The following is an 18,948-nucleotide window of genomic DNA, read 5'->3' as shown; positions in this document are numbered from 1 at the left end:
CCCGATTGGCGGTCTGGGGTGGCTTCTGGGATGAAGCGGAGGCCTCGTGTCTAGTTTGTCTCTTGTGTCAGTGGATGGTATTCCCTAGAAATTGTTGTAAGTGTTCCCATTTTTATAATGTGCAAACTCAACTATGAATAAAGCTATTTAAACCAACAAATGAAAATTAGGGGAAGCAGGTATGTAAGACATAATGAATAATTTCCGTGTAATTTGAGATCTCAGCAATTGAAGACTAAGCCTGAGAAGAGATATTTCTATTAGAGATACTCTGGTCTCCCTGACCATTGGTTTTTCCTGTCATGTGATACCTATGGACACTTTCTTTTTGACTGGCCCTCCACCCCTCTAATGGAGAAGGCAATGGCACCCCACTCCAGTACTCTTGCCTGGAAAATCCCATGGATGGAGGAGCCTGGTAGGCTGCAGTCCATGGCGTCGCTAAGAGTCGGATGTGACTGAGCGACGTCACTTTCACTTTTCACTCCATGCATTGGAGAAGGAAATGGCAGCCCACTCCAGTGTTCTTGCCTGGAGAATCCCAGGGACGGCAGAGCCTGGTGGGCTCCCGTCTATGGGGTTGCACAGAGTCAGACACAACTGAAGCGACTTAGCAGCAGCAGCAGCAGCATCCACCCCTCTAATTGCTGAGGTTTGTATGATGTTAGGTTTTTGGTGGGATCAAGTCCCTCATGTACTGGAAACACACTCTTCCTGATTAACCATTTAATGGAGGATGGGAAAGGCCCCGGAAGGGAGGTAGTCCCATTTTTTTTCTTATCATTCGCTTATCTGGCCATTCAGGCACAGGACTTGGAAGGACTGGAAGGAGTGCCTGGTGAGCCGGCTTAGAGCATGGTGTTGGTGTTTACGGAACCATTTTACAGTCTACGGTGGTGCATTCTGGGGAGTCAACACTGAGCTAGCCATAGGTCTGAATATATATACAACGAACCACAGGGGCTTGGTGAGGAGAATTTTATGTTAACCAAACCTGGGACATGTTCACATGGAGCTCGTCCTTCCTGAATAAAAGTTGTAGTGATTTCTAATCACTCCTATTTTCTTGGGCTGATTGTAAAGCATATCCATGGATCCCTGTGAGTGCTACTTCAGGATGTGGTGGTTTTTCTCTTCTCAAATGGGCAGCTGTGTTAGGTGAGGTTTTGTTACTGGCTACGCCTTGACCTCTGCCTCATAGAACGGGGCTGTTGGACACAGTGGCAGTCGTGATTTAACACATGAGCACTCATGGGAAAGTAAGTTTTGTTTAGTTCTTGGGATGTGGAGAGAGCCCGAGGGTCCTCAGGCAGACTCTTAGCTTTCTGTGCTGGCTCTGGGAGCTGTGTTCTGCAGGGCCTGAAGCAGTGAGGTGTTCCGGCTCGGACGCTGCTGCCGCAAACGGAGTAATGGGAAGTGCGGCAGCAGGGCCTCGCGCTTGCTCTGAGGCTGGGTGCACTCTGAGCGCTCACCTGGAGAGCAGAGTGAGCATTGTTCTCTCAGACGGGCTCCTCGCCTCGCTGTGTCCTCACCTCAAGAACTCGGCTGGGTTGTGCCTTGTCAGTCGGACCCCTCAGCTCGGGCTGTGCCTCAGCCTCGCGCTGCTTCTGGCGGGCTTACCCGTCTCCAGCCGCCCCTGCCTCAGGGTGAGGGTGCCTGCTTTTGAGCCATGCTCCATGTCCACAGTTCATGTGAAACTGCTTGTCATTCTTGCTTATCACGTAAAATAATAACTGGCTCCTTTCTATTGTAGCGTTTGCTAGTAATGGCAGAACTATCCAAATGATTGTGATCATCTGTCAAGAGGATTACACCAAGTCTTCCCCCCTGCCCCTCTTCTCTGTAGCAGAGTTGAACTGAACAACATAAAGGGGATTTTCCTAGCTTAGGATTTTGGCTAATGATTTACTGTGTGTTTAAATTGATGTGAAATGACTGGGAGCATTGACTTTTTAGAGTTGGGAGTATTTACAAATCATCCATGGTAAACATTATGAACATTCCAGTTCTTCTTCTTTACTGTCTTTAATTCCTTTGATAAGTATGCTGGTAAAAATCTGTCTCTCTCCATCTCTCTCCATATGCATATAATATATGTGAAAACTTACATGTAGTTGGTAAATGAGATCTTAAGTAAAGGCACCATATGTTGATAAATGTGGTTATACCTGAGTGGTAGAATTTGGGATACTTTTTATTTCTTTATATTTTGCTCTGTGCTTCATGGAGAGCATGTATTTTTAGTAAATCAGTAAAAAAAAATTTATGTAATCACATATTACTTTTATGGTAGAAAAATGGTTTTAAAAATTGCTGACAATTGAAAACTGTAAAATTTGTAAATGGACAGTGTTTAATTAAAACTTTTTCTTCAAATGAAGACTTAATTTTCCTTAGCGTTAGACTTTGGTTTTTAGCTTATGCCGTGGAACAGTGCATGGAAAAATCTGAAAATGCATCACAGGTTTATTAGAGATCTTGCTTTTGTATAATTTTTAGGCTTTCTGGCTTTCTAATTGTTGTACATAGGTGACATAATTATCACTATTACTGTATTTTTTAATTGTGGATTTTAAGCAGTTCTTTGCCTCAGTCATTTATAATGATAAATATTCAAGAAATAAAAAATTATCTTAATATTTTTAAATGGAAAAATTAAAACACAGAGAATCATTTGTTCAAGTATGTTAGTTGCTCGGTTGTGTTCAACTCTTTGTGACCCCATGGACTGTAGCCCGCCAGGCTCTTCTGTCCATGGGATTCTCCAGCAAGGATACTGGAGTGGGTATCCGTTGCCCCCTACAGGGTACTGTCCTGACCCCGGGATGGAACCTGGCCTTCTGCATTGCAGGCATTTTCTTTACTGTCTCAGTCACCAGGGAAATTCAAGTTGTGAAACAGTTTCAGAGAAATGTTCAGCATTTCTTTATTCTTCATGTGATATTCATGTTGCTTCAGAGAAGAATATTTCCTTTTAGTACTAGTGAAATATGATTTTTCCAATGCCTAATAATGTGTTTCCCAGAAGGTTAAAAACAAATTAGTTTATGGAATTTTGGGGGCTGTTTACACAATTTGAGCTTTTCTCTAATTACATAAAGTCTGGTGGCTCAGACAGTAAAGAGTCTGCCTGCAATACAGGAGATCCAAATTCAATCCTTGGGTCAGAAAGATCTCATGGAGAAAGGAATGGCAACCCACTCCAGCATTCTTGCCCGGAGAATTCCATGGACAGAGGAGCCTGGTGGGATACCGTCCATGGGGTCACAAAGAGTCGGATGTGACTGAGTGACTAAAACTTTCACTTTCATGAAATAGTAACAGCATGTTGTTAGGTCTAAAGATAGATTTTTCTGATTATGTACAGGATGATTTTTAAATTTGGAATTTTGTGTCAGTTGATTTCATCAGAAATTCTTTAGAAATTAAGGCACAGTAAATAGCATCAGATTCTGTATACGTCTTCAGTATTTTAAAATATTTGTGAAGAGCTTGTCTACTTAATTGTGATTTAGTTTTCCAGGTAGGGCATATTTCTAGGTTGTTTTTTCAAAGAAAGTTTTTGGTAAGTGTCAATGCCATGCTTTTCCCTTATCCATTGACATTTCTGAAGACTTTGTATTCTCCATTTAGTGCCTAATTATTTAAGGATTCTCTGAGCAGTTTGCTTGAAGTCTGTTTTTCCCTCTTAGCCATTGACAGCAAAACACATCTGCCTGAGTGAGGCCCCTTTGATCTTCAGAGAGCTTTATCTAAAGGGAGATTAGAAAGAAGTCTGTCAGGCATTCTCCCAAGGAAATTGAAAGCACTTCCTAAGATTTCAGATCAGGTGAAGCTTCTCTGAATTAAGACACAGGAAAGTAACTGTGTGTTGATCAATGGCTTAGTCATTGGTTAGAAATTTCAGAGATTTGCTTGACTTGGTATGAGAGAATATTTTTAACGTCATCTCAGGCTCAGAATTTATGCAATAATATTGATGGCCAGAAGCAACATCTTCTCATTAATTTTACTGTATTTAACACTCCTCATGTCCATGAGGACAGAGACTAGCAAGGTTCTGATGGTTCTCAGCCTTGTTGGGGCCTGGTATCATTGGAGGAATTTGCAACTGGGTTTTTCTGAATCGAGTTGAAAATTTTCAGAAACTTATATGCCAACCCCCATTTTAAACAAATACACAGAGAGTGCTTATTTTTTTGTCAGACTCTAGGTTTGTACTGTTTACCAGGAGCAAATCTAACAGGTTTAGGATCTGACAGGCAGTGGGCTTCAGAGAGAGTCAAAGTACTGTCCTCAAAACACTGTTTATAACTATTTAAGATGTCTTGTAGGGCCTCAGTTTTAGTTAAGAAATATAAAGTCTGTAATCAAACTAAGTTTCATTTTAAGACTGTTAATTTAGCCTTTTAAAAAGTTAGAGCTGGGGGTGGCTAATGAGCTGCTAATTTGTGACATAAACTATGTCCGTGAAAAAAGAAAGTCTGCTTTGAGGCTCTCATTCTGTCAGTAAGAAACCTTGGGGAGAAAGCTGAAACTGTATACAGTGGAAACTTTTTATTGAGTTTGGGGTTGTGAAAGGAGAGGAAACTATGAAAGTCTAACAAAAGATTACAGCCTGATTTCTGAAATGAATGGTTGAAAGGACACGGAAAATAAGGGACCGACAGGAGAATCAAGCTTTCCAAATTTCTTTTCAGAAAATTCCAGGCTTTTTATGAAATTGTGAGAAAATGGCTTAGCCTTATGTTCTTCCATTTTGAGCTGCTTGGAAGAAAGTATCATATAAATGCAAATTTCTGCTGTAATAATGTATTCACCTTGTATTATGTGACTAAAGAGTTGGGAGAACCCAGAAGCTATTTAATATACAAAGCACTGCCTATAACATATTCCTTTATTACCTAAAGAGTTTGCTGTGTTTGATAAGTGACTATCTCTCCTTTCTCCTCCTTATTTATACCCCCAAATAGTCTGAGTTGACCAAAAAGAACCTGTCAACCTCATCCAGTTATTGTATCTGTTGGAAGACTATTGGTGGATTAGGACTTTTATTGCTGTCAGTTGATAACATTTTGATGTCCTTCATTTCATTCATTAGTTTAGGAAAACAATTTGGATTTCCTGTACAAGTGCATGCTAATTACTTGAGTCACGAGAAGATCGAGAGAGGTCCAAGGGTCCTATTAATTGCTTTGAGCCTGAAAATTTTCTCATAATTGGTTTGGCAAGAAGAGTCAGTGAGATTAGTTGCTAATGAGGAGATAAGTATGTAATTTTAGCATGATATAAAGCTGTGATTGTCAGTAAGTGGTATTAGGAATCTGGATTATTTTTATTAGACCTTGTTTCTCTCAACAAAATCATTATCATCTCCAGATATTGTAAACTGGGTTATTTCACACTGTTATTTTTAACATGTGTTAATACTCAAACTACAGGTAATTAAAACCTTGCTAAGTAAGGGTTCATTAATAAAGTTATCAATATGAGCAGTCAATTTATATTCTTCAACTAATTCAGAGAAGTTCTGTTTCATGTATTTATACTTTGTTTTCATTTGTCTGAAATGTTTGAAGTAAGTCAAGAATAAGAAACTCCTGTCAACTTACACAGACCAGCTTAGTTTGTGTTCAAGTGAAGGACTGGCAACACTGCAAAGAAACAAATAAAATACTGCTTTTTACTAACCAAGAACAGAATGAGTGTTATGGGGCTTTATTTTGTACAGTCCATTTGGCTTTCTGTTTTTAATATAAAACTTGCCTGATTTTACTAGTATGAAACACTCTGGGACTTTAACCTTCAATTGTAAGGTGAAGTTTCTTGGAAACAAACATTGAAGTATTTTTGACTTGTGAAAAAGGCTTTTTTCCTCTTAAAAAAAAATCAAACTCTTCAAATTATTTATAACCACAGTCGCCTTTACTTGCGGCATGTGTTGCAGTCTCGAGCATTTATTCAGTTTTTCCCTTTTGTAATCTTTATATCCTCCTTTTGTGCTTCGGCTTATGTGAAAGCAGTGCCGCAGTGAACGCGAGTGCTCTCTCATCCTTTGCCCGTGCCGCCTCCTCTCCGGTGTTTGCAGTTAGTGAATTCGTACTTCCCTCCACTACTTTTTTGTTGGTAAAAGGTTTGTCAATGTTTGCATCTCTTGTTTTTTAGATATCCACAAAGTTCCATTTTTAGCTATTATGTTTTCACAGTTTCAAAACACCTTTTGCTGAAGGAGGAAGGATGATAAAGAACAATTGAGTTTCTACATGTTACACATTTTGTGTAAATTCTATTGAGCATCCGGCATATGCCTAGTGTGTTGCTAGGTACTGGGAAGGAGATTAGAAGAATTAATCATTTTTCTGCCTGAAGAGATTTATTACATAATTAGAAGGATGAAGTTAATAAGTTAGAAAAAAATACAAGCTAAATATATGTTTTGAAGGAACAAATACATAAAATTATTTTTATATCTTAGCAGAGTAATTGTAATTGATAATGATTAGTTCTATATTTATTTAAAAATGGTTACTTCCCCATCACAGGGCCTTGAAATAAATAGGATACTACTGTTTGAATTAAGTAGAAGAAAAAAGAATCATTGTCTTACTGAAGTGAAGTTTGTGGAGCACTAGAAAGCTATGAGAACTTAGAACCTGAGCTTAAATTACTCAGTGTATGTTTGAAGAAGTTAAGACCAGTGACTTGCCGAAGTTACATGGCTACTTAATAGTAGAGCCGTAAGAACATGGGGTAATGTACAAGCTACAATATACAAGTTGTTGGCAAACCTAAGGAAGAAACGCTCATAAGTATTATTGATGTAATGACATGAAAGGTCATTTTATTTGACCCTTTCCTTTCCTCCACCTTTGTTCTTCTTTCTCTTGCTACTCATCTTTCTCCATCATTATCAACACCATCAGTGTCATTATCCCTTCTATTTGAATGGCTCCTTATGGCTTTAAATATTTTTATATATACCAGTTTACCTCAGCATTACAGAAACCTGTGAGGTAGGTCAAGCTTGTCTGACCGAAGCTCATAAAACACACCTGAAAATCAGTGAAATAATTTACTGCAGTAAATGAAAAGAGACCTCAAACCCAGATGTCCTTCTCCAAGCCTTCCCCACTGCCTCTCAGAAAGTTGGTTCCATCTCAAATCCTTCCCCAAACCAGGGAATCATTTAGAACATGTGGAAAACGAGGAGTGAAATTGTGTTTAATGCTTATTGTAATTACTTGGCTTGTGCCTTTAAAAAATGCTTTATAAATTTACTTCTTAAATAATCCTTGTAGATTTGTGTTGAATGCACTATTCCTAGTTACATAGTATAAATAAAAATCTAGGTTGGTTTGAAGAATAGCTTTGTGGGGTTTTTAACCGAGGGACCACCCACCTCTAGATGGGACTCTTGCTTGAAGTCAGATGTTGGCAATCCTGGATAATTTTAGAGAAGCCTTTTGAATCTGCGTGCTCTCATGTGCTCATCCGCTGGAGAGGGAAAAGGCTACCCACTCCAGTATTCTGGCCTGGAGAAGTCCGTGGACTGTGCATGAGGTCGCAAAGAGTCGGACGCGACTGAGCGACTTTCACTCATATGTGCTCATTGATTACTACTACATTTTCCCTCTAGGCTCAGCTACTAGCATATCTTCAATTATTCCTTTTTTTTTTTTTTTTCTATCTTTGTAATTACCGTCATTCTACTTCTAGCTTCTTTTTCCTAAATGTAGAACCTTAGTTCCTAAAATAAGGTGCTAATATATTTATATAGGATAATGTTTAGAGAGTGTGGTAGAAACTAGGTGATCATTTTAGACCACTCTATTGTCTCCATTTGGTTTTCTTAGGCTATTTTTCCAAATCCATGTGTATTCTTTGCTTTTCTTATTCGTATATATTCACAGCAGTGAAGGACAGAGGAAGATTCTGGGTTTTTGAGTCAGTGGTTTCAGTTGAAAGATGCCCTCCACCACTTGCCAGCCGTGTGGTGTGATGACTGGGTCCCTTCAGTGTGGGATAGGGAGGCAGGAGATGAGGTCAGAGTGGTGTGGTGTGGGAAGTACCTGATCAGCTGTTGCTGGCTTTGCAGGTGGAAGGAGACGTGGGTCAAAGGAGGCTGACGCCCTAGAAGCTTGGGAAGGCAAGCAACGCTGTCCTTCCTTGCAGCCTCCAGAAAGGAGGCAGCTCGGCTCGGGGTAGCCCAGTAAGACCTGCATCAGACTTCTCAGTGTTTCTCTGGTGTATCTTTTTTCTTTACTTTTCTGTATTTCACTATGCTTGTGCCTTGTGTCTCTTGTAAGCATTACAGATGGGGATTTCTATTTTTTTACCTAGTTTTACAATATTTGTTTTTAGTTGAAGGATTCAGAACAATTATACCTGCTATGATTATTGATATATTTGGAGCCGTTTTTACCACTGTATTGCCACCATTTTATTTTATCCCCATTTGACGTTGTAAAAAACCTTTTCCTATTTTCTTCCACTCCTTTAGATTTAACAAATTATTTTTCTGTTAGTTTTGCAGTTATTCTAAAAGGTTTAATGTGCATATTTAAAGTCTAAAGACTTCACTCTACCACTCCCAAGAACCTCTAAATGATCTTAATTCTGGTCACTTCTCTTCTATATCCTTGTTTTCCAGTATATTTAGTTCTATCTCTTCTTCTTTCTTAACCCCAGATGCAGTCTCCTTCTTGTTGTTTTACATGGTATGGGATTAACTGTGTGTTTACTCTTTGCTGTGCCCCGCTCTTCATCTTGTGTTCTCAGACCATCCTTCTGCGTTTGCAAGTATATATCATTTAGAAATTCCTTTTGACATTGTTTGGTTTTGTTTGCCTTAAAATATTTTTATTTTTGCATTGTATTTGAAAGACAGTTTTATTTGATATAGAAATCTATGTTAACAGTTATTTTCTTTCTGTATCATAGACTGTTCTGTTGTCTTCTGACTTCCCAATGTTGCTGATGAGAATTCTTTGTAAATTGACTTGCTGTTGCTAAGATGGTCTGTTTGTCTTTGGTGTTTTAAAGTTTCATGGTAATGTGCCGAAGTGTAAATTCTTTGTAATTATCTTCATTGAATTGGGATTTGTTGTGCTTCCTGAATCTGAGGATTTATGTCTATCATCAACTCTGGAAGATTTTCTGTCATTATATCTTCCCTCCATGTTCTTTGAGGATTCCTATTACATGTATTTTAGTACTTCTCTATTCTGTATCTCTGAACATTAAAAAAAAAAATTCTTTTTCTATTTGCCTTATTCCACATTCTAGTTACTTTTCTTCTTTTCTATCTTATGCTTCAAAAGTTCTCTTTTCAGCTATATCTAACTTGCTGTTCAGTTAATTATATTTTTTTTAGAAGGTGTATTTTTTCCTTTGTAAAGTGTGCTTGGTCATACTTTGTCTCTTGGTCCTTTCCTGTGACTTTTAATTGCCTATTATTTTTCAAAACATGTTAAGTATCTTGGATTGTTTTCAATGTCTTAACATTCTGTGTATCCTAAATTTTTTAGTGAGTCTCATGATCACATTTGCTTTATGCGTTGACCCTCACTACAATGCTTTCTTTTCTCATATGTTATTTTTATTTTAAGTTTGTGTGTATGGAGATTTTAACTGTAAAAATGTGAAGATTGCATCATGAGGAGACTTTCTCTGGAGGCAATTGTGTTTTCTCTTACTTTGGGACAGCTACTAGGGTGGGACTACTTCAAATTAATTTCTCTGTTTGGAGTGCTTTGGCTTCCTTGGTGGCTCAGTGGTAAAGAATTTGCCTGCCAATGCAGGTGACACGGGTTCAGTCCCTGGGTCAGGAAGATCCCCTGGAGGAGATAATGGAAACACACTCCAATATTCTTGCCTGGGAAATCCTGTGGACAGAGGAGCCTTGTGGGCTTCCAGTCCATAGGGTTGCAAAGAGTTGGACATGACTTAGTGACTAAACAATAAAGTGTGTGCTTTGGACCATACAGATAGAGTCAACTTAGATTTCAATCATTCATTAAGGTCAATTTGTGATTAAAATTCAGACCCCCTCCCCCACTGTTATCCAGAATTTAGACCAATAAAAAAGACTTTTTTATCTTTTCACAGGAAGTAGGGGTCTTTAGTTGCTTTATTATAGCTTCTCACCTTATATGGCCCCAAGGTCTTGTCTTCTGTATTTTGTACAGTCATTAAAAGCAGAAGCTCGTGGTTCTGGGCCACCAGTTTAAGCTGCGTTGGGTCTGTGCTCCATTTATGCTTCATGCTTACTTGTTTTATCCTTTGAAAAGGAGTTCCCTCTCTTTGTGAGCTAAGCTATAAACATAAAAGGAATTTCAAATATTCGTCTTTCTTGGTATATTTTATTGCAAAGAAAAAGCTTTTGAGGAGTCTCGATTAGTTTATTTTCTGCTTCCTGCAGTGTACGCTTGCCACAGCTTCTGCATCAGCGCCTGCTGCTCCAGCTTACAGTTTAATGCTGTACAGACGGTTTCTTTCCTTAAGCTTCATGAACCAACTTCTGTTAGCTTCAGACTTTTCTTCCACAAGCTTCCTCATCTCTTTCAGACTTTACGGACTTGAACAGAGCTGGGGCCTCCTACTGAACTAGGTTTTAGTTTACTGGAATATTGTGACTGGTTTGATCTTTTATCCAGACCACTAAAATTTTCTCCAAGGCAGCAATAAGACTGTTTAACTTTTTTTTTTTTTGTCATTTTTGTATTCACAGGAGTAGCACTTTTAATTTTCTCCAAGAGTTTTTACTTTATACTAACAACTTGCTTAGCTGTTTGACACAAGAGGCCTAGCTTTTGGCTTACCCAGAGTTTGACGTGTCTTCCTCTCTAAGCTTGATCACTTCTAGCTTTTGATTTAAAGTGAGAGAGGTGTGACTCTTTCTTTCAGATGAACACCCAGAGGCCATTATAGGTGTTGTTAATTGGCCTAATCTCAATATTGTGTCTCAGAATTGGGAGGCTCAAAGACAGGGGGAGGGACAGGGGAACAGCCACTCACTGGAGCAGTCGGAACACAGTGGGCATTTGTAGCGTAAGTGTACTGTCTGATATGGGCATATGGCGTGTGCAACCCCATAAGAACTACAGCAGTGACATCAAAGATCGCTGATCACAGATCACCCTAACACACATAATAGTGATGAAAATGTTTCAGATTTTATGAGAATATTATGAAATACTATGAGAATTACCAACATGTGACACTGAGCCCCAAACTGAGCAAATGCTGTTGGAAAATGGCATAGATAGACTTGCTTGACGCTGGGTTGCCATGGAGATTCGATTTGTAATAAAAAATACAGTATCTGTGAAGCGCAATAAAGTGAAGAGCAATGAAATGAGGAATGCCAGGAGTTTCGACTGAGGTCATTTTCTTACAGCCTAAAATGTTTACTGTCTGGCCTTTCACAGAAAAAGTTTGCAGACCTCTGTGCTATGTATTTACCCTGATTTATTTTTCTTTATAGCCTTTAACCCTCTGCCCTTCCTTCTGCCCTTCCCATATGGTTATTTGTTTATTATTTGACTGGCCACTATAATATAAACTTCAAAACAGACTCTGTGTTTTCACCAAAATAATACCAGGTATAGGTAGGAGCTCAGTAAATATTTTGCTGAACCATGAATGAGTTAGCAACATGTGAGAGAGCATTCAGTTTTCCCACATCCTTGTGTGTACCTAATAAGAGATTTATAAACTTTGCCAATATTTGGGTGCAGTGATATCACACTGGTTTTTTTAAATTTGCATATCTCTGGTTACTCCTGGTGAGACTGCATCTTTTTCTGTGTTCTCTGTTTATTGACGATGTACATTTTATCTTGTGTGGATTGCTTGCTAATCCTTTACCTGTTTCTCTGTTTGCTACCATCAGTGATGCTGTGAATCCACGTTGAAGCTGCTTTCTTCTAGAGGGATTGTATTTGCTTTTGCCAGTTGCCTGGGGGCATAGCTACCTGAAGGATACATTTAAAAACTGTTAGCTTGCTATTGTTTTGGACTTCCCTGGTAGTGTAGTGGGAATTTGGGCCTGCAGACCTGCAGGAGGACCCCTGGTGGTTAGAAATTCTCAGGGAAGTGCTTTCCCTTCTAAAACAGTAACTCAGACCTGTGTCCTTGCCTTTTTCTTCTGTACTGGGGTTTATTTCTCATTCACCTTTACACTGTGGGCGAAGGACTTTGTGATTCCAACTGTATTCAGAAGTCTCTTTTGAGCTTACCCCCTTGTAGCAACCATGGACTTTACTGCTTATCTCTGATGCCCCATGCATTCATCGAATCAGAAGCTCTGGGCCACCAGAGTTCAGAGAGATGGTAAAACCCCGCTGCCCTCCTGGAGTATATCTTTCACTTTTTTCCCTGCCGGCTTCTTACCCTCTGCCTGATCAGAGATACATTTTGGAATACCTTTTAAAAAGTATTTCATCTAACATTTTAAATTGTTGTCAGCAGGTACAAGTGTAGGGTATCTGATCTGTCGTAATACCATGGAATAAAGCCTGTCTCTCTTTTATACACCAGCGCTACCCATGTTATTGCTATAGTTTTACAGTATGTCTGGTAGAATATGTTCTTTCACTTTACTGTTGTGCGGTTTATCTTTTTTGTGGATGTTTTGACATTCTTTACATGTCTTAATTATTAATCCGTTCTTATGTTACAAGTTCTGTCTGCCAAATCTGTTGCCCCTTTTTTGGTTGCACAGAAATTTTAATTTCGATGTCATTAAATTCATTGTTTTTCTCTTATGTGTTTTCAGTTTTGTGTCTTTGTAAAGAAGGAATTCTTACCCAGGGTTATAAAATATTTATTTCCCTGTACCTTCTATTAATATTTATATAGTTTGTTTTGAATATATTGATCTTCAGTATGTCTGTAATATTTCTTGTGATTGATATGAGGTAGGCTTTAACTGTTTATTTCCCCAAAGGAAAGCTGATTTGATTAACTGATTCTGTCTCAGTGTATCAGTCAGGGTCCTGGCAGAAAGCAGATTGGGCGAGTACACAGGGATAGTGTCTGAAGAGTTTAATAAAGAGACTTTAACAAATTGTGGCAGCTGAGGGAGAGAAACCGAAAGGAATCCTGCCATACCCTGGAGCAAGGAACAGCTGTTTTTTTCCTCTCCAGGCCTATAGGGAGAAGGTCAGTGGGAGTGGAAAATAGATGTGGCAAGGGTTGAGTGGAGAGGGCCGCCTGCGGGGAGCTGGGACATTTTGCCGATGGGTATTGAGAACTCTGTGGCAGCCCTGTAGAGACAGACCCGGTGTGTGTGGAGGGAGACAGTTGAGGTTCCAGGGCCAGCATGAAGACCTTGATGTAGTTATTTACCCTCACTCCCCACTGGGAACCAACCAGAAGTCACAGAAGCCCACTAATGCAGTCCAGACAGGTCAGTCTCCTGGGCACGGGCAGGGTACAGAAGGGTGCAGCTGGAGAGGTGTGTTAAGAGGAAGATGTTCTGCACGTCCAGTGATTGAGAGTTTTATCTTTTACAATTCTGAGCCTCCATAAACTATATGGCACTGTACCAGGGTAATATGCTGGTTACTGTGGTCAGATACGCTGATTTGAGTCTCGATCTGCCAGGCACTACATGTAGCACCTCAGACAAGCACTTAACCTCTCTGACTCTTAGTCTCCTGAGCTATAAAGTGAGAACAATAAAAATGCACCTACTTACGAGGATTATTGTAAGAAATAAAAGAGCCAATCTATGCAATAAGTTTAGAACCGTGCCTGGCGCATAATAAGTGCTAAGGAAATGTCACCTATGATGATGATGATGGCAACAATGATATTCATGATTTCAAAGCTTTTAAATTGTCTTGTTAATTGCTGTTTCTCTTCCTGTATTAGTTTTACTCTTTAATATAATGCAATTTTGGCTTCTTATTATTTCATATAGCTCAAACTCTTTCATTGTTTTTTCTTTTAAATCTTTCTTCCATGTTTTAAGTTTCTATGGAAGTTTTAGGATTAATTGGTCAAGTTCCTGGGCTAGGGATTATGTTTATCAATGAATTTGTTAGAAACTGACATTTTTACAGTATTAAGTCTTACCATTCTTGAACAGTGTATCTTTTCGTTTATTTGGCTTTGTTCCTCAGTAAAGTTTTACAGTTGTCATAAAGATCTTAAATGTTTCTTTTAGTTTTGTACCACTTCAGTGTATTACTTTTTTCTATTAGATTCTTAAATTGACTATTTTGGAGGTGGATAAAAGCTATTGGTTTTTGTGTTGACTATGTATGTGTCCACTTGCCAAAATTTCTTATTTTTCTGTTGATTACCTCTGATTTTCTATTGTTTATAAATTATGAAACCTTATCTATTCCTCTCCTATATTTATACTCCTATATTTTTACCTCTAATTGCAATATCCAAATCAGGTATTTGGGTGTGGGGTATTAGCAGATGAAACCAAGCTCCTTGTTTCAGCCTTCCTTTAATTGATACCCCTCATATTTGACCATCACATATAAAATTTTCTCTAAATTTCTGGTATATACCCTTGATATGAATTTGCTAAGCATTTTTGTTAGAAATTAGAGTTGGATATAATCAAATGATATCGCAGCCTCTATTTGATAACAATGTTTTTTTCTCTAATAGAGTACTACAATAAATTCATTGGGTTTTTTTTCCTTTTTTCCATTATTATTAAAACATCCTTATATACCTTGGATAAACCGTACATGGTCACAACACTTGCCTAACTTTTATATCTTAATACTTTATTTTTAAAAAGTTACATGTGTTCGTAAGTGTTATTTCTGAGTTTCCCTTCTCATGTTTATCATGTTTATGAATTCAGTTAGTGTTGCTCTGTTAAAATATGTCAAGTAGCTTTTTGAAAAATACTTTTCTTTATCCCAAGACATTTTATATACCATGGGGATTATCTATTCCTTGAAGATTTGAAAAACTCTCCTGAAAACCGTCTGAGTTTAGTGCTGTTTGAATTTCTAGAGTTACATCATTAACTGTTATTAATATTTTAGTTTTTCCTATGGTCACTTGGTCTGCTCATGTTTTCCTTCATTGTATCCTTTCCAGTATATTTTTCTAATATTTTATCCATCCTGCCTAGGTTTTAAAATTAAAGTTAAAACATTTTCAAAACTGATTTGTTTCCTTTTCCAATCCTAGAGTGTTTTATTTGGATGTTCTCTCTTTCCTCTTAATCAGATTTTGCCAGTTTTGTTTGTCATTCCAAAGAACCTAGGTTTCAAGTGTCCTGGCATTTTTGTTTTACTTTCTAATTAGTTTCTTCTTTTATCTTTAATAATTTATTCTGCTTTCCTCTTCAGATTTATCTGTGAGTTCCCCCCTCCCCCTGACTCATTCTGAGCTAAAAACTGACTGAAATTTTGTGTCTTTTCTAAATAAATGTATTATTTTATCTTCTGACTTTCTTCTGACCCTGATTTCGCTGTTTCCTAGTCTTTATTTTGTAAGCTCTAATTGTTATTTATGTATAAAGGAAATAAAAATTTTTCCTTTTTTCTCTTTACCCAAAACATATTTATAAGTGAGGTTTTAAAGTTCAATAGATTGATATAGAGATAGTATTTTTTGTAGCCATGTTTTAATTTTATCTCATTCAGTTCAGTTCAGTCGCTCAGTCATGTCCGACTCTTTGTGACCCCATGAACTGCAGCACGCCAGGCCTCCCTGTCTATTACCAACTCCCAGAGTCCATCCACACCCATGTCCATCGAATTGGTAATGCCATCCAGCCATCTCATCCTCTGTTGTCCCCTTCTCCTCCTGCCCCCAGTCCCTCCCAGCATCAGGGTCTTTTCAGATGGGTCAGCTCTTCGCATGAGATGGCCAAAGTATTGGGTTTCAGCTTCAGCATCAGTCCTTCCAGTGAACACCCAGGACTGATGTCCTTTAGGATGGACTGGTTGGATCTCCTTGCAGTCCAAGGGACTCTCAAGAGTCTTCTCCAACACCACAGTTCAAAAGCATCAATTCTTCGGTGATCAGCTTTCTTTACAGTCCAACTCTCACATCCATACATGACCACTGGAAAAACCATAGCCTTGACCAGACGGACCTTTGTTGACAAAGTAATGTCTCTGCTTTTTAATATGCTGTCTAGGTTGGTCATAACTTCCCTTCCAAGGAGAAAGCGTCATTTAATTTCATTGCTGCAGTCACCATCTGCAGTGATTTTGGAGCCCAAAAAACTAAAGTCTGACACTGTTTCCCCATCTACTTGCCATGAAGTGATGGGACCAGATGCCATGATCTTAGTTTTCTGAATGTTGAGCTTTAAGCCAATTTTTCACTCTCCTCTTTCACTTTCATCAAGAGGCTCTTTAGTTCTTCTTCACTTTCTGCCATAAGGGTGGTGTCATCTGCATATCTGAGGTTATTGATATTTCTCCCGGCAATCCTGATTCCAGCTTGTGCTTCCTCCAGCCCAGTGTTTCTCATGATGTACTCTGCATGTAAGTTAAATAAGCAGGGTGATAATATACAGCCTTGACATACTCCTTTTCCTATTTGGAACCAGTCTGTTGTTCCATGACCAGTTCTGACTGTTGCTTCCTGACCTGCATACAGGTTTCTCAAGAGACAGGTCAGGTGGCCTGATATTCCCATCTCTTTCAGAATTTTCCACAATTTGTTGTGATCCACACAGTCAAAGGCTTTGGCATAGTCAATAAAGCAGAAATAGATGTTTTTCTGGAACTCTCTTGCTTTTTCGATGATCCAGCAGATGTTGCCAATTTGATCTCTGGTTCCTCTGTCTTTTCTAAAACCAGCTTGAACATCTGGAAGTTCACGGTTCACGTATTGCTGAAGCCTGGCTTGGAGAATTTTGAGCATCACTTTACTAGCATGTGAGATGAGTGCAATTGTGCGGTAGTTTGAACATTCTTTGACATTGCCTTTCTTTGGGATTGGAATGAAAACTGACCTTTTCCAGTCCTGTGGCCACTGCTGAGTTTTCCAAATTTGCTGGCATATTGAATGCAGCACTTTTCACAGCATCATCTTTTAGGACTTGAAATAGCTCAACTGGAATTCCATCACCTCCACTAGCTTTGTTCATAATGATGCTTCCTAAGGCCCACTTGACTTCACATTCCAGGATGTCTGGCTCTAGGTGAGTGATCACACCATCATGATTGTCTGGGTCATGAAGATCTTTTTATCTCATTACACTCATTAAAAAGGTTTATATAATTTCTGGGTTTTTTTTTTGAATTTGTGAATGTATTCTTTTGTACTAATATCTGGTAATTTTTGTGAACATTCCAAATTTGTTGAGTGTGCATTTTTCTGTCTCTTAAAACTATCAATTTCTCCTTGTTTTATCTTATATACTACAACTATTGTATTAAGTGCATGAAAGTTTTATTTGCTTTGCACATATTTTATTGAAATGAAAGTCACTCAGTCGTGTCTGACTCTTTGCCACCCCTTGTACTATACAGTCCATGGAATTCTCCAGGCCAGAATACTGGAGTGGATAGCTTTCCCCTTCTCCAGGGGATCTTCCCAACCCAGGGATCAAACCCAGGTCTCCCACATTGGGGGTGGATTCTTTACCAGCTGAGCCACCAGGGAAGCCCAAGAATACTGAAGCGGGTAGCCGATCCCTTCTCCAGTGGACCTTCCTGACCCGGAATTGAACCAGGGTCTCCTGCATTGCAGGCAGATTCTTTACCAACTGAGCTATCAGGGAAGCCCCAAATATTTTATTAGCTCTCTTCTTATGGTCTAGAAAAGATTTGGAAATTTTGTCTTGTAAAGCGTCAGGTAATAAGTGTTTTAGGTTTTGTGCCCATATGGTTTCTGTAACAGCTGCTCAGCTCTGCCCTTGTAGTGTGAAAGTAGTCTTAGATGATATGTAAATGAGAGAGTGGCTTTGTTGTTGTTCTCGTTTGACTCTTTGCAACCCCATGGACTGAAGCACATCAGGCGTCCCTTTCCTTCTCTGTCTCCCAGAGTTTGCTCAGACTCATGTGCATTGAGTCGATGATGCCATCTAACCATCTGACCCTCTGTCGTCCCCTTCTCCTCCTGCCCTGAATCTTTCCCAGCATCAGGGTCTTTTCCAACTGAGTTGGCTCTTCACATCAGGTGGCCAGACTGTTGGAGGGAGCAGCTGTGTTTCAGTCAAACTTTATTTGTAAAAACAGTTGTCCCACTGGTCTCAGTTTGCCAGCTCCTGGCCCAGCATAGGATTATGAAACTCTGAAATTTAGATATTATCTTTCTGCAACATCATCTGTGTTAATCTTTTTGGTAGTCCTAATAATTTGTTAAACTTGTACAACTGTACCCATTTTTGGTATTTCTGGTATCCTTCCTCTTTAATCAGTATTGAAAACCCTTATTTTGCTAAAACATTTTACTTGTATTAATGCATGCTTTCTCAGAAAGAATAATATTATGAAAATTGGTTTGGGTTGGCAGGGGTGGGCATAAATAAATCTTAGAAACTGCAGTAGTTTGTGGCCATTCAAAGCTGAGTCCTACCCAACAGAATCTTACTCCTTAGCATTTAATTTCTAGGGCAGGTCATCAATTAGGAAAGCCTCCTTAGGGGCATGGTAATAAGAAAATGGTAAGGCGTTCAGATTTAGTACTGTTTCCTGAATGTAATGGGGCTTCCCTTCATTCCCTGGTAATATTCTTTAGGATTATTGCAGTATTTGTTTCTGAGATCACATGTTTTTCTCACTCTTACTGTTGTATGGTGTTTTCTCCATCTCTCCTCTGTTATACTAGCTAGAGGCTAGTCTATCCAGCCCCTCCGAAGAAACTCTCTTGGGTTAGTTTTCTCATTCAGGTCTTTCCCAGATCCATTTATTTTTGTCTTTACTTTGCTTGCTGTTTGCTGTCTGATAGTTCTGTAGTGCGTACATGCCCCGTCGTGTCCAGCTCTTTACAACCCCTGGGCTG

The 18,948-nt window shown here is 38.9% G+C and overlaps 1 protein-coding gene and 1 non-coding gene across 6 annotated transcripts in view; one reads left to right on the top strand and one right to left on the bottom strand.

The window, feature by feature from the left end:
* Window positions 1-18,948, top strand: part of SDK1 (sidekick cell adhesion molecule 1) — a 740,828-nt gene that overhangs the window by 158,358 nt on the left and 563,522 nt on the right. Inside the window, exon 1 of one of the 5 annotated variants that reach the window (XM_043915388.1) lies at window positions 13,171-13,411. The exons of 3 other annotated variants lie outside the window; for them this stretch is intronic. In XM_043915388.1, coding sequence (XP_043771323.1) covers window positions 13,186-13,411 — 226 coding nt within the window. In that variant the 5' untranslated portion in view covers window positions 13,171-13,185. Of the gene's footprint in view, window positions 1-13,170; window positions 13,412-18,948 lie in introns of those variants that run through there. One more of the 5 variants, XM_043915389.1, reaches the window with a different exon arrangement.
* Window positions 17,654-17,725, bottom strand: TRNAC-GCA. Its single transcript has one exon. It is a non-coding gene; the product is annotated as a tRNA-Cys (tRNA).

The sequence above is a fragment of the Cervus elaphus genome, chromosome 10 (assembly GCF_910594005.1).
Source record: "Cervus elaphus chromosome 10, mCerEla1.1, whole genome shotgun sequence".
Lineage (NCBI taxonomy): Eukaryota > Metazoa > Chordata > Mammalia > Artiodactyla > Cervidae > Cervus > Cervus elaphus.
This window is presented reverse-complemented; position numbering and strand designations above follow the sequence as displayed.